Source organism: Drosophila novamexicana, unplaced genomic scaffold (assembly GCF_003285875.2).
Source record: "Drosophila novamexicana strain 15010-1031.04,08,12 unplaced genomic scaffold, DnovRS2.1 tig00001385-arrow-arrow-pilon, whole genome shotgun sequence".
Taxonomy (NCBI): Eukaryota; Metazoa; Arthropoda; class Insecta; order Diptera; family Drosophilidae; genus Drosophila; species Drosophila novamexicana.
This window is the reverse complement of record NW_020824853.1, coordinates 664,473-678,881: the sequence shown is the minus strand read 5'-3', so window position 1 is coordinate 678,881 and position 14,409 is coordinate 664,473. Positions and strand designations below refer to the sequence as shown.

Here is a 14,409-nt window from a genome sequence, read left to right as displayed (position 1 = left end):
TGCACGTTAAACGCAGACAAGCAGCAACTGCTGTGGCCTCGCAGTCAACGCACCGCAAGCCGAACAAAGCCAGCCGGCAGAAGGCGGCGCCGCTGGAGCTGCTCGTGGTCGGACATCAGGTGACAATGCGGCCCATGTTTAGCCGGATGCCGTTGCCGCCGTACCGGACGCCAACGGACAGGAGCCCGGTGCCAGTGTCCGGCAAATCGCAAAGCATCTATCCTTTGGCCTTCAGAGCCGGAACCAGAGCCGGAGCCGTAGCCAGAGCTGGTGGCGCAGCCGAATGTGGACTCGTGGCCGGATCCGGACTGGCAGCATTGGCTGGATCGCACATCCTGCCGGCGGGGCAGGCGACAGCTGTTCAGCTGCTGGAAGACTCGGAATTCGTTTACGTCTACGAGTCGTATCCATTGGAGGAGCTGTGGACAGCCGCACAGCTGGACATGCCGCAGGAGTCGCCGCCGTGCAAGGACAAACAGCTACAGCTGCTGCAGCTGCCGGCGCTGCCGGAGCTGTCGGAGCTGCCGGTGGCCCAGCAGGTGCTCGACGCACGCTTCCTCGCCGAGCTCTGCGACGAGCTGCTCATGCTCGTGGAATAATTGTTATAGTCTCTCACATTTCGTTGCGCGACCATCCGTTCGTTTCATTTCATTTGTGTTATGTTATTAGGCTAAACATTTCGACTTTCAATATATAAATCCACAATTCTGGCGGAAGGGTTTCTTTCAGTCTTTCAATCAATCAGTTTCAATCAAGCAATCTTATTCAGATATATCATTTATATAGATCTACTCAGCTTACTCCGGGCCAAGTTTTTATTTTCTTTCAATTTTGCACATCATTGACTGACGGATTGACTGATAGACTGACTGAATGATTGACTGACTGACTGATTGACTGACTAGCTGACTGACTGACTAACTGATTGACTGACTGATTGACTGACTGACTGATTGACTGACTGACTAACTGATTGACTGACTGACTAACTGATTGACTAACTGATTGACCGGCTAACTGATTGACTGACTGACAGGCAACGCCACAGCCCAAATCGAAAGAACTGGGATGTTCCGAATCCAAGCCAAAACCGAAAAGTTAGTTTCAAAAATTGGTTAGATAACTAACAATATTTCCAGTTAAAGCTAATACAAAATATTGCTAGAGGAAAAAAAAAACGTTTTATGGATTGTACTTTCAAATTGTTGACATTTATTTGCTTGCTCAGCTTAAAAAAAAAATCGACCATAAAAAAAAACGATCTCCTTGCTTTCCTCTTTTCTGTTGTTGTTGTTCTTCTTCTTCTTGTTTCTTAATTAAAAATAAGGAGCTGTGTGGGTTGTGTGTGAGGATGGGCAAAGGGATGCCTGGCGAGGGGGGAGAGGGAGGGAGTTAGATGCCATATATATACATATATATATATATATATGTGTGTGTGTGTGTGTGTGCATATGTACATCAACTTGAAGCATATATACGTATATATAAAATATCAATGTGTGTGTGTGTGTATATCATTTGGGTTCGGTAAAAATATATATATAAAGAGCTCTTATGCTCTTATACATATTCTTGCATTCATATATATATATATATATATATATATAATTACATATGCATACACATGTACACACATACATACACACGCATGCGTGCATACATAGAGGTGAGAGCAGCTGCTGCAATACGGTGCCTTTTCGTGTGGATAGGGATTCAAGTGTGTGTGCGTGTGTGTGTGTGTGTGTGTGTGTGTGTGTGTGTGTGTGTGTGTGCGTGTGTGTGTGTGTGTGATTAGCTAAAGCTAAGCCTAAATATGATGTACACTTATTTAACTAAACGATAACGATTTCATTGTCATTATTTACTACATAATCAATGGAGATTTTGTTGGCCAGCTGAATGGTCCATTTGCTCCATCCGCTCCAGCTCCAGCTCCAGTTCTGGTTCCGGTTCCGGCTGCTGCTCCGATTCCTGCCATGTTAATATATATAGGTATATATATTTATCTCAGACAGACGCGCTTCCATTTATAGCTAGTTTTTGGTATCAGTTTTTGTTAAATTCCCCTGCTGCTGATCCTGCTGCTCCTTCTGCTGCTCTTCTGGCTTCTGCTTCAGCTGCTGTTCCAGCTGCTTGAGCTCATCCTCCTCGCTGGAATGCGGCAACGTTTGCGTTGTCGCCTCGGCCATTGTGGCCGGATGCAATGTGACCATGCTGTCCCTCTGCTGCATCGATGATCTTTCCTGTGGCTGCTTCTGCTTGGACTTCTGTCGGCGCTTGTGCTCCCTGTCCAGCTTGTCGTAGCTGGGATGCTTCTCCTTCGGCTTGCTGTTGGCCGGCAATGGCAGCAGGTTCGCCTGGCTGGAGGTCGGCGACAGTGCGTGCTGTTTGTTTGGCGTCGGCGGCGTCGATTGCGTCGCCTTGTCCACCTTGCGCTCCAGCTCCAGATCGATCTCCACATCGGAGTCCATTTCAGTCTCTGAGAAGGATAGCGAGTTGCCCGCCCGAGGCACTTGTATGCGGCGTCGATCCTGTGCACAGACACAATACAAAATTCAGTACAAGCCACAGGTGCTCTAGTCGGTTGTGCCCGACTAGCCGGATACCCTGTGCATACCCTGTGCGCACAGCTCGCTGCTGGTAATTATCCATCATATTATTTTCTCATTTCTACATCAATTTTCATTGTCATTGTCATTTTCTTAATCGATTCTTTTGAACTTTTCAGCTGCATCGATATTTATCGATTTCAGCCCAAGCCAAAATCGATATTTATCGAAGATAAGATGTGAACAAAAGCCCATGCTGAAAATCGATATCTATCGAATTGTGAAAGATGAAAGGACCTATCGATATCTATCGAATTGTGAAAGATTAAAGGACCTATCGATATATATCGAATTGTGAAAGATGAAAGGACCTATCGATATCTAACGAATTGTGAAAGATTAAAGGACCTATCGATATCTATCGAATTGCGAAATATGAAAGGACCTATCGATATCTATCGAATTGCGAACGATTAAAGGACCTATCGATAATGCCCACAAAAGTAGACTCCCTAATGGACGGAGGAACACAACGATACAGGGTATAAAAGGTATGCTCGAATTAATAGTCAATATGTACCATATTTAGAGTTGTTGGCTCCGATATGTAGCCATCGAAATCCTCATCCTCGCTGAATATATCGGCCGTATTTAGGGCATATGTCTCCGGCAGCTTGCAGACGATCTGCGCCAGATCGATGAACGTGTATTCGTTGAGGGAGGCGTGGTTGCCGCGCTTCGGCGGCTCCTTGTTGAACCACTGATTGAAGCGGCCCAAACGGCCCGCCTTGGCCATGTTATCGAAGTAGTTCTTGCCAAAGACATAGCCCACGTCGCGTATCTCATCGAAGCTGCCAAAGGCGAGCGTCTTGTACTTATCTATAGGCGGCCGTATATACTCGCAATAGTCCGAGTTTTTTACCTCCTGAAAGAAGGAATATATATATAGAGAATATATATATATTTGTACGATTTATGAGGCAAGTTTTGGAGGATTCTTATCTTCTTGGTGTCGTTACACGCCCATCTCTAGTCGACAATACTCACCTCTAGCTGGCGAACACAGGACACGTAGGCGAGACGGGATTGTATGTCCGGCAGATCGGGCACTTTGACGGGCGATGTGAACGGATTCCATTTCTTATAAAGCAGCCACCAGCCGCTCAGATCGTCGCCATAGTTGGTCAGATCCGTGTCGTCCTGTGAGCCCACATCAATGGCAATTATGTGCGCGGCGCCCAGATTGTGCATAACATCAGCTATGTTGTTGTTTGTTTTACATAAATGTTATATAAATGTTAGCAGAATGTTAAACTATGCAGAGCTATCAACAGTGTGTTGTCCAGTGGAATCAGAGTGTTGGATTCTGTTACTGTTACTGTTACTGGTACTGTTATTGGTTACCTGGCACATTGTTCGTATAGCATCCATCGAGCAGCAGGTGCCCGTCACGATAGTCACAGAAGGGGGGAAAGACGCCGGCAATGGACATACTGGCGCGACAATAACGCCACAGATGACCTGATCAAGTGGTAACACACATCATCACACACGCAAAATGGACAGTATGTAGACATATATGTGTGCGTGTGTGTGTGTTTATGTGTGGATGTGGACAAGGTGAGATTACCACACATATACATGTGCATAATTTTGTATAGTTTGTATGTGGAGAGACAGAGAAAGAGAGAGAGAAGAGAGAGAGAGAAAAAGAATACACAATTTTATTGCCATCGTTGCTGTGTGTGTATCTGTGTGTATGTGTGTGCGCAAACGAATTAACGGTTTATGCATATTTACTCTTGTGCTAGACTACGTTGAAAATTTATGTTTTAACAGCATTAAAAGTACAACAAATAAATCACATACAAATACAAAAATACACAACTCAAAACAATTTAACAGCAACTAAATGTGTCTGCTAAAAAATATATATGTACATATGTATGTATGTATATACAAATGTTTTCAATGTACAATTCATGTTTTTAAGAGAGCAAGTAAATTTAACTATGTAATTCTTTGTACATACGTGTGTCGAGGTATGTACATGTGTATGTTCATGTGCGTGTGCGTGAGAAACAAAACCAAAATGGCCGCTTTAGAAATGCGATCCACACAGGTCTTTAATCAATGGCAGCGTTGCCAACAGAGCGAAACTTATGTTGTGCGCGCACTCTCTGCATTAGGGGTAGGGGCAGGGGGTCTATTGGACGAACAAGTATGCAATGCAATGCAAATAACCAATTAACAGTTACAGTTATACAGTCGCTAGGAAATTATCCAACACTCTGCGCTCTCTGTGCCACCAATAGCTCTAAATTGAAAATTTATATTTAAAGAATAGATTATCGGTTGTTTTTCAACATTGTTTTTTTTTAGTTGCTAGTTGCTAGTTGCTATTTACCTGGCAAATTATTTACATAGCCGCCATCCAGCAGAAGATGTCCATCTTGTGGATCGCATAGCGGCGGCATATAGCCGCTGAGTGACATTGAGGAGCGCACATAACGCCACAGAGATCCTGCGACAGTTTATTTGGCAAGTGAGCGAGCATGTGTGTGTGTGTGTGTGTGTGTGGGTGTTTATGTATGTGTGTGTGGGTGTGTGTGTGTAGAAAGAGAGAAATAGAGAGAAAGAGAAACAGCTTTGAATTTGAGCGTTTTGTGAGCGAACGAGAGAGAATATTGTTGACCAATCACAGATCGTTCGTTGAGTATTTTTATCAACAGGTTAGTTTCTAGCTAAGACACAGACACGCAGCAGAGTGGGGAATAGCAGCAAGTGCAACACTTTTGACAAAAGACAATTCAACATTTAGCACAAATGCATATGTATATTTACGTTAAAAACAAAAATAAATAGAACAACAACCAAAAAGACGCGTTATCCAGTTTGAAGATGTCGGCTGGCCGGCCCTCTCACATCTTCGCAAAAGAATTAATTACAACAGCAACAAGAACAACAACAACAACAACTGAGATGGACTCAACTGTGCTGCTGCCAGCTGATGACGTCACATAAAGAGCAAAAATGTCTGTCACTCTTTAGTGGGAGTTGCGTGAATGTCTCTCTTAATTACATGTGTGTTCAGACATATACTACTGCCTGTGTATGTACATATATGTGTGTGTGTGTTTGTGTTTGTGTGTGTGTGTGTGTGTGTTCGTGTTCTTCCTACAAGCTACATCAAAATATCAAACACCAAACGAGTATAACAGTTATAATAAAAAAAACCAAAGCAGCATTTAACATTGACAAAAAAATGATAACAAAGCGTAAGAGAAACAAATGCATGCTAAAGAGAATGCACAAATCTAAAGACGAGCAGCTACATGAGTGAATGAGATAGCAACAGCAGCCGCAGCCGCAGTCGTTGGACACTCACCGTTGGTGTGAATGCGATGGCAACTGGCGGTTATGTCTGTGGTGAGCGTAAAATACGGTATCCACAGATCCTCGATGCTAACGTCTCCGAAGGTGTCGTGTATCGTCTTGTTGAACTCACGGCCGGAGAACATCGATGTTATGGGATACGTGAGGTCCAGCAGTTGAAGGAACCATTTTGTCATTTTCTGCAAACAAAAATAACGTTTTCATTTCATTTAATTAATTAAAGGAGTCAAAATTATATCACGAAGGATCTATCGACTAAGGTTAGACGTTCCTCCAACGTTATATATTATATTATGTATTATGAATACCACGCCACAGCATGTCATCGCTTGCCGTAGAAGGCGACTAAAAGAGACACTTTCCTGGTGGCTCAAACCCTACTGGATAAGGCAGCTCATCCAGGTCCTTTGTAGGGATCGGCCCCTGCTCGATTCGTGTCAAATATCTACCTAGATAGATTCCAGCTGTATATCGATTTTGAATTGAACCGATTCGAGCCCGATAACAAATCCAGCCGTCAACTTATAAAGGGAAAAAGAAAAAGCACTGGTTCTAACTGTGAAACGAACACCTTTGTTTGGCTTACGCCTTCAGAAACGGGATATTCGCTTAATAAACAGGATGAACCGTGAAGCAAACGAGCTGAAACCAGCCGTAATATGATATGCATATAAATCAAGAATTCCTGTTCGCGATCCGCCAGTTATGGTTACTTTTCTTGCTGAGCCACAAGGCCAATACCTTACAAGGTGGAATCAAACTTCGATATCAATTGAGAAAGAAGAGCGAAGCTCGACACCCGTAACTGGAGCATCGCGGACAGGAATACATGATGGGCGCCCAACGTGGGGCACTCGTTAACTTATATATATATGCTTAGTTAAATATTAAATGCATTCTTAACGTACTTTGGACCATTCGCGCGCCTTCTGCGTGACGGTGGTTATGTTACGTTCGGAGCACCACAGAGCGCCCATGAGGGCGCCGATGCTGACGCCGCCCACCATGTCAATGGGTATGCCCGCCTCCTGGATGGCCTTCAGCATGCCAATGTGGGCAGCACCGCGGGCACCGCCGCCGCCCAAGACGAGGCCAATCGAATTGCCAGTTAGCCAGCGGGCCAGACGCGAGAAATCGGAATGCATGTTGGGCTCGGAGAGCAGCACGCGACTGTAGAGATCGTTCTGGACAAAATGAAAGAGTTGGGAGCGCGATTAATGGGAGAAGGAGTGAATAATGGGCGAGAGTCTTAGCTCTACCGTACTCACAATGCGATACTGGCTCTTGCGCGTAAAGATGCGCTTCACGCAGAGCACGTGATGGTGCTTGGTCACCCAGGGACGTGCATTTAGCCAGCTGAGCGTGTTCGCCGGCTTGGCATTTGTGGTCTCGGGATAGAGCAGGACCAGCTCCTTCTGTGTGCGCATCGCCAGCTTGTCAATCTCCCGCTCGAACTTGCCAACCAAATGGGATCGTTCGCCAAGGCCCACAATCAGCACCACGTCCGCCTGTCGCATACAGCGCTGTGTCCAAGGACTCAGCGAGCTGTCGCACTGGTACAGCGTGATTATGTTGCGATCCTCCTGCTGTGCCAGCCACGAGGTCAGGCGGTACTCGTTGGCCGCCTCAAAGATGTTAATGCCCAGCTGTTTGCGCACCACCTCCGATGTCAGACGCAGCACAGGACCTGCAGGCAATAAAGAGAAGAAAAGGATTATAGCTAGTTGCTGAAATAGGCCACAAAAAACTCTCTGTATACCTAAGCGCAAGGCTTTACCTATAATAATAAAGTCTTTATCTATTTTGGTGGAATTGGTGAAAGCTATCCAAAAAGTGAAACATTCCTAGGCTGTGTATCCTATAGGAGAGCCTACATACCAAATTTGGTGTATCTAGCCCTTCTAGCATTCGAGATATGCTACAAAATGCATGCCTCCGGACCGATATTTATCGATATTGTGAAATATTTGATAATATTGGTGAAAGGTATCCAAAAAGTGAAACATTCCTACGTGTATCCTATGGGAGAGCCTACATACCCTTCTAGTCTTCGAGCTATGCTACAAAATGCATGCCTCAAGATCGATATTTATCGATATTGTGAAACATTTGATAATATTGGTGAAAGGTATCCAAAAAGTGAAACATTCCTTGGCTGTGTATCCTATGGGAGAGTCTACATACCAAATTTGGTGTATCTAGCCCTTCTAGCCTTCGAGATATGCTACAAAATGCATGCCTCAAGATCGATATTTATCGATATTGTGAAACATTTGATAATATTGGTGAAAGGTATCCAAAAAGTGAAACATTCCTTGGCTGTGTATCCTATGGGAGAGCCTACATACCCTTCTAGTCTTCGAGCTATGCTACAAAATGCATGCCTCAGGATCGATATTTATCGATATTATGAAACATTTGATATAATAGCGGAAAAGGTGATCGTTCTGCGATCATCTACGATGAGGCAACTTACCAATGGCACAGAGCGAATGGTAGAGCTCGTAGGTGAAGGGCGTCAGGGGCACATCGTCTGTGATGGGCACGAGGGCAACTGTTGAATATTTGTGCGTTACGGGATTTGCCTCAACGGGCCCGCCGGCCGCATTGCTGCCGCGCGTCTGCATCGAGCCAAGAAAACGATGGCTTAGAAAACTGATCAGCCTGGTGACCACAATCGGGTAGCGCAATTTGATCGCATTGAACAGGCCCTCCGGCAGCTTGGCCAGCTCGGAGTCGCGCACGGCCATGACGGTTGTGGTGCGTGAGGTTTCCGTTATCATTTCGACAATGCCCACCAGATCGCCCTTGCCGTATTCGCCGATAATCTCCTTTTTGCCGCCCGGATGCGTAATAACCGAACGCATGCGTCCGCTCAGCACAATATAGGTGCTGTCGCTGCTCTCGTCCTGCCGATAGACGGCCCGTCCCGACTCCAGAAATATCCAGTCCAGCGCATAGTCGCATTGACGCACCAGCGGCGACAGGCGACGCACCACCCCATTGCCCAGATCGAGCACGATGCGGGGACGCTGACGCATTATCCTGCAATTTTCAAAGATCGATTTCGTTAAATCCACGATTTGGGGTGAAAATGAACAACGATTACAAGGTGAAACTTTAAAGTGTTTGAAATAAATTATCTGATAATCTTATGTGAACAATTTTCAAAGATCGATTTTGTTAAATCCACGATTTGAGGTGAAAGTGCTTGAAATAAATTATCTGATAATATTATGTAAGCAATTTTCGAAGATGTGGTAAATCGGTTTTGTTGAATCCACGTTTTTAGGTGAAAATGAAAATGAATATGCACAATTGCAAGACAACAAAAATTACAGTTGTTAACTATGTTTTTCAAAAAAGAGCCATGAAATATTTATGTGTAAATGTTTCACTGGCTTTGTTGAATCCACGCCGCTTGGCGGAAAATATGTGAAGAAGTGAGTTTGAATTTTCAGCAGCCTCGTGGATGTCATGGAATACCAGCTGTTAGCGATTAAAGTGTCTGGTTCGCATGACTCTGATGAAACCACGCAAACGGGTGGAAAATAGATGGATTCGGATGGTTCTAACTCACTGATAGATGGCGGCGCGTCGTATGTAGGCCACGCGACTATTGCTCCGCGCACGGATCGTGTAGGCGCTCGCCTCGCCGGTGAGCATCGCCAGGCCGCCGACTATTTCGCCGGGATGCACAAAGTGGATGAGCACATCGTTCTTGCTGTCCTGTTTGGTGGCACGCGTTGCATCCGCATTGCTCTGATAGACGGCCAATGTGCCGGTCATTACAAACCAGACGCAAACATCCTCCGCATTGCCCTCGGTGATGAGTGTGACATTCGGCTCCAGTTCGCGCACCTCAACAAACGGCTCAATGATCTGGGCATCATCCTCGCTGAGGCCCAGCTCACGGCGCAGACTGTCCACGGCAGATGACTGCACCAGACGCTGATCAATGGATGTGCCGGCCGCAGTGTTGGCATTGCCATTGGGCGATTCACCACTCGGTCCGTACGTGGTCGAGCTGCGTCGCGTGCCCGCCTGGTTGACGGAGACGGCGCTCGACTGCTGCTGCTGATGATGGTAGAGATCAATGTACGGCGCATCGCCGTGCACCTCGGCAAAGAGCAGGGCATTCGCATTCGGATTCGGATCCGGATCGGAGAGTGTGTGCTCCTCGCGCGACAAGCGCGAGTTCGGCGATGTTGGCGCCCGTGCCGCCGGACGGGATGCCTGTGATGCCTGGGCGAGCACCGCGCCCCCGACCGCATTAGGAACCACACTGCTGCCCTTGGTCCGCATATGATTCTGTACGAGCTCCGCATTGAGACCCAAATAGTTGCGCAGCGCCGTGAAGAGGACGCGCTGCAGCCGTATCATGATCACCTGTATTACACGTATCATCACATCCGGATTCTCCTCGAACACCTCCTCGAAGGCCTGTGGATCAGCAGCAGCAGCAACAACAAAATTGGTATGTTAATATTTGGCGAACGTTTCAATCTCTGCCCACTGCAACTCACCTGCATGGGCAGCCGTATGACGACAGACTTCTCCATGGCCTTGGCCGTGACGGTCTTGTAGTAGCTGGAATTGCCGGAGAGCACATCGATGAAGCTGAGCAGCGACGTCACAGATTCACCCTTGCGCACCGTTTTTAGGGAGAGGGTGCTGCCATCGGCATTGCAAATGTATACATTGATCATGCCCGACTGGACAATGTAGACGCTGTCATCGGGATCGGTGATCTTGAATAGATAATCGCCGGCCATCAGCTGCAGGAGCTGTGTATGCTTGCAGAGCTTTAGAAAGATGGGCTTCTCGAAATGGCCAAAGATGCGTATGCTCTGGAGCATATAGAGTGCATCCGGCGGCACGCGATCGCTGCCCTCGATGGTCTCCTCCAGATATTCGGCCGGCGGCTCCACTGTCTTCATTTCCAGCGGCCTGTTCTCGCGCTGCAGCTGCAGGATGCGGCGCGCGAAACGCATCACCGCCCGCCGCTTATAGCCCTTGCCGCTGCTGTACATCTGGCCGCTGACGTTCTTCATTTTGCGCAGCATCCGGCGGCCATAGAAGAGCATCTTGTCCCTCTTGCGGAAGCGCAGGCCGCGATGATCGCCGCCCGATGACGTCACCGCGCTCAGCGATCGGGCAATCTCGTCGCGCAGGCGCAGCCGTGCCAGGCGCTTAAAGTACAGGAACCAGGCGATGAATAGCACGCCGATAACAAGCAGCGCGCCGTACCAGTACATCTGCAAGCGGATATCGATAACGATAACAGTGGTTGAGGATAATCAACAATAAGAGAAAAGTATATTCGGCGGTGCCGACGACTAAATGCTCTGCTGCACTCGTCAGTTTACACGGACACATGGAACTTAATAGTGTGATATCGAGATATCATTTGCCATATGTATGGCACATAGTTTTTCTATCTTAAGATAAGTTTAGAATGCCGTCAGAGATGCTCTGCTTTATGCGTTACATATTGCATTACAAACTTCAAATACTTTGATTAGAAACTGCTCCCCTCTCGCGCTCTCTCGCTCGCTCTCCCTCTCTCTCTTTTCATGCAAATCGTTAAAGAAAAAAAAGAACTGTAATGCTTATGCATATGAGTGGGCACACTTAAAAGTCTTACTCACACTCATACGTGCGCTCTCGCTCTCTTGCTGTGTGGCTCTCTTGCTCTCTTGCGCTCCCACTAATTTGCGTCTCAATCAAAATACATTTTGCAATGTTAATCGTTGACGCGTCGCTGCCAACACTTGTTGTTGTTATGCACGCTAACCCCCTTCCGCATTTGAATTCTCATTTGCTTTGTTTTTGACATTCGCTGTCGCTGCAGCGCGCGGCTGCAGTTGCTGTTTGTTGTTGTTCTTGCAATTCGCTTATGGTTTATTTCTGTAACAGGTTTCAGCGAATGCGGCAAATATAAAATCAAAACAGTGACGGCAGCGCCACAACAAATTCAAATTGAAAACGCACACGCAATAAAAGGCACAACAAAAAAAAACAACGATTGATATTGCCGATGTCTCATTTCCAGCTAATTGGCAGCGCTGCTGCGCCGTCTAACGGCGTCACGATAACACAATTTTCCATATTACTTCGATTTCTAAGTATGACTAGGCACAAAAATAAATCCACTAAGCAGCATGCATGTGCATGTGCATGTGTGTCTGTCTGCATGCATGTATGTACATATGTATGTGTGTTTGTATGCTAGTATTCGCACGCACCTGCGATGATTTCTGAATTGTGGAATACCCTGCAACCGTTATTAAATGTACAGAAAAGGGTATACGCACTTCGATAAATAGCGTTATTTAGCCAACGTTTTTAATAATCTCCGATAAGAAAAATAACTGCATTTTATAGAGTATACTTTCCAGAGTGTTGAATATATTTATGTATATGCGTATATGCACATACATATGTAGCACAGCTGGATATAGAGTAACTGCCAGTCGGGCAGCCTTGACTCGTTTTGTTCGTGTCTTGGATCAACGCTTGGCAACAAGTCACAAGACGGCTTTCAATTGATTTGGCCCCAAGGGGTTAATTGAATTATGGCAAACTGATTTTGGTCTTTTGGGGGCGGGTGCGTCGCTGCCGCTGCCGCTGCCGCCGCCGCTGCTGCACGTGCTTTGTTATTGTTCTATTTGGCCGATTCATTTGATTTACCCAACTAAACCCAATTGCCATTGCCAACTGCCATTGGCTGTCTAATCAGCGTAATCAGTTATGGTCTAAGCACTGCTGATGCGTTTTCGGGGTCAGGCCTTAAGCTATTATCACTATGCCCAACGATAACACATACATACATACATACATACATGCATACATACATACGTGCCTACAAAACACACATGGGCACATATCTATGAACATTTGTTACTTTTATAAGATTAAGACAGATATAAATACGTTCAAAGTTTATAAATCAAAAAAAAAAAGGAAATGATAACTAATTCAAAATAACTGTAACTGTGTGTATGTATTTTCTCTTAGCATGTTTATGTAAGTTGGCAGCTTTTGTCTGCGAATCAAAACACAGCGAGCGATCGTCTTATGTTGACGGAAGTGTGCGCAAATCGAAATGCCAAACGCACACACACACACAAGCATGCATATATTTGTATATGCTTGCGCGCGTGTGGTAAAAGAGACGAAAATAAGACAATTCCAACAACAGCAATAGTAACAGCAGCAGCAGCAGCTGCTGCTGCTGCTCCACGATCGTCGCTTATCTCAGACACCAACCGTTGACATGTTATCCTGCCCGCAACTTAACAGTGCACTTTGTACATGAGTCACGACGAGCCCCCGTCCAGACAAAGAGAAGCCAAGCTGTGCACGTGTGCTTTCTGTGTGCGTGTGCGTGCATGTGTGTGTGTGTATGACATTGTATTTGTATTAATATTGGCACTTACCGTGGTCGCGATTTGTTTGGAGACATATTGAAACCAGGCATCGGAGAATAATGTATTGTAACAGCCGTTGGCGCTCGCACGGAGCAGTTCCAGGACATCCATTTGGTTGTCGCGTGTGTGTGCTGCACATACGTTTAAAGTACGTGTCCTTGGCTATGTTATTGTTGCTGCTCTCCTCTGTTGGTGGTGGTCGTGCTGCTGTTGTTGTTCACACGGTGGCAGCCACGGCCTAAACGTGTTCTATGTAGAATTCTTGTTGTTGATATTTCAAATGCGGAAATGTTATGTTGTGGTGTTGTTGTTCTTGTTCTTGTTGTTGTTCTTGTTTACTGTTTTTGTTTGAGCACGCGCTGCCCAACACCCCCGCCAAATCACAGTCGTGCGAAGGCAAGAGAGTGAGCGAGACAACAAGCGACGGCTGTTAAGAACTATTTTGTTGTTGTTGTTGTTGTTGTGTCGCGACGTTCGCTGTTGTTGTTGCTGCTGCTGCTTGGCTTTGTTGAATGCTGGGTATTTGGGTTTGAGTATTGGCTAGCTGCGGCTATAGGCGACCGACAGCCCCTCCCCCCACAGTCAGTTGATTTGAGCGTTTCTTGTGCAATTTTTTGTCTTTCTTAAGTTTCTTGTTTTTGTAATCTGTTTTATTGTAATGCACGCGCCATCTTCACAGCCTTCTCGACGTCCAACACGTATCCGCAAAGGATGAACAAAACACAAAATTGCAAAAAAAAAAAAACAAAAACAATATATAAAACAAAACAAAAAAAAATTGTTGTCCAATAGGGCGAAATTTTGTTTGGCTCTCTTGCGGGCTGCTGGCGGCTATCCGGAATCAAATTGTTTTGTTGAATGAAACTAGAGAAAGGGTAGCATGTGAAATGCGGTCGCGTATTGAGACGTAACGTTGAAACGTTGAAAATGGCGTTTGCAAGCACCGCACCGCACACAATTCCAAAAAAAAAATGTTGCTCTCGAAAGTACTTAAATTTAAATTAACTGAGCATTATATCGTTTCGATTTTG

The 14,409-nt window shown here is 45.8% G+C and overlaps 1 protein-coding gene across 3 annotated transcripts; it reads right to left on the bottom strand.

Moving 5' to 3' along the window:
* Positions 1–1,006: 1,006 nt before the first annotated feature.
* Positions 1,007–14,409, bottom strand: LOC115767353 (neuropathy target esterase sws). Of its 3 annotated transcripts, XR_004018371.1 has the most exons (12): positions 13,388–14,409; positions 10,472–11,203; positions 9,526–10,388; positions 8,422–8,990; positions 7,214–7,632; positions 6,854–7,129; positions 5,938–6,124; positions 3,954–4,070; positions 3,597–3,808; positions 3,130–3,474; positions 1,866–2,531; positions 1,007–1,367 (listed from the first exon to the last, which is right to left on the bottom strand). XR_004018371.1 is itself a non-coding variant. In XM_030711606.1 (11 exons), exons 1-11 carry the CDS (start codon positions 13,487–13,489, stop codon positions 2,034–2,036), a joined length of 4,320 nt encoding a protein of 1,439 aa, XP_030567466.1. In that variant the 5' UTR covers positions 13,490–14,409; the 3' UTR covers positions 1,633–2,033. The 3 variants fall into 3 exon arrangements, 2 of the variants coding, with proteins under 2 accessions (XP_030567466.1, XP_030567465.1); XM_030711606.1 differs by lacking the exons at positions 1,007–1,367; positions 3,954–4,070 and adding an exon at positions 4,957–5,073 and having other exon boundaries at positions 1,633–2,531; XM_030711605.1 differs by lacking the exon at positions 1,007–1,367 and having other exon boundaries at positions 1,633–2,531.

What these genes read in the sequence shown, in the direction of transcription:
- LOC115767353 (XM_030711606.1), bottom strand. Translation starts at nt 13,489, where the DNA reads ATGGATGTCCTGGAACTGCTCCGTGCGAGCGCCAACGGCTGTTACAAT. An exon ending in AGGCGCGCGAATGGTCCAAA is followed by an intron (nt 6,125 to 6,853) that starts GTACGTTAAGAA and finishes TTTTGTTTGCAG; the next exon opens with AAAATGACAAAATGGTTCCT. An exon ending in CCATCGCATTCACACCAACG is followed by an intron (nt 5,074 to 5,937) that starts GTGAGTGTCCAA and finishes AAACTGTCGCAG; the next exon opens with GATCTCTGTGGCGTTATGTG.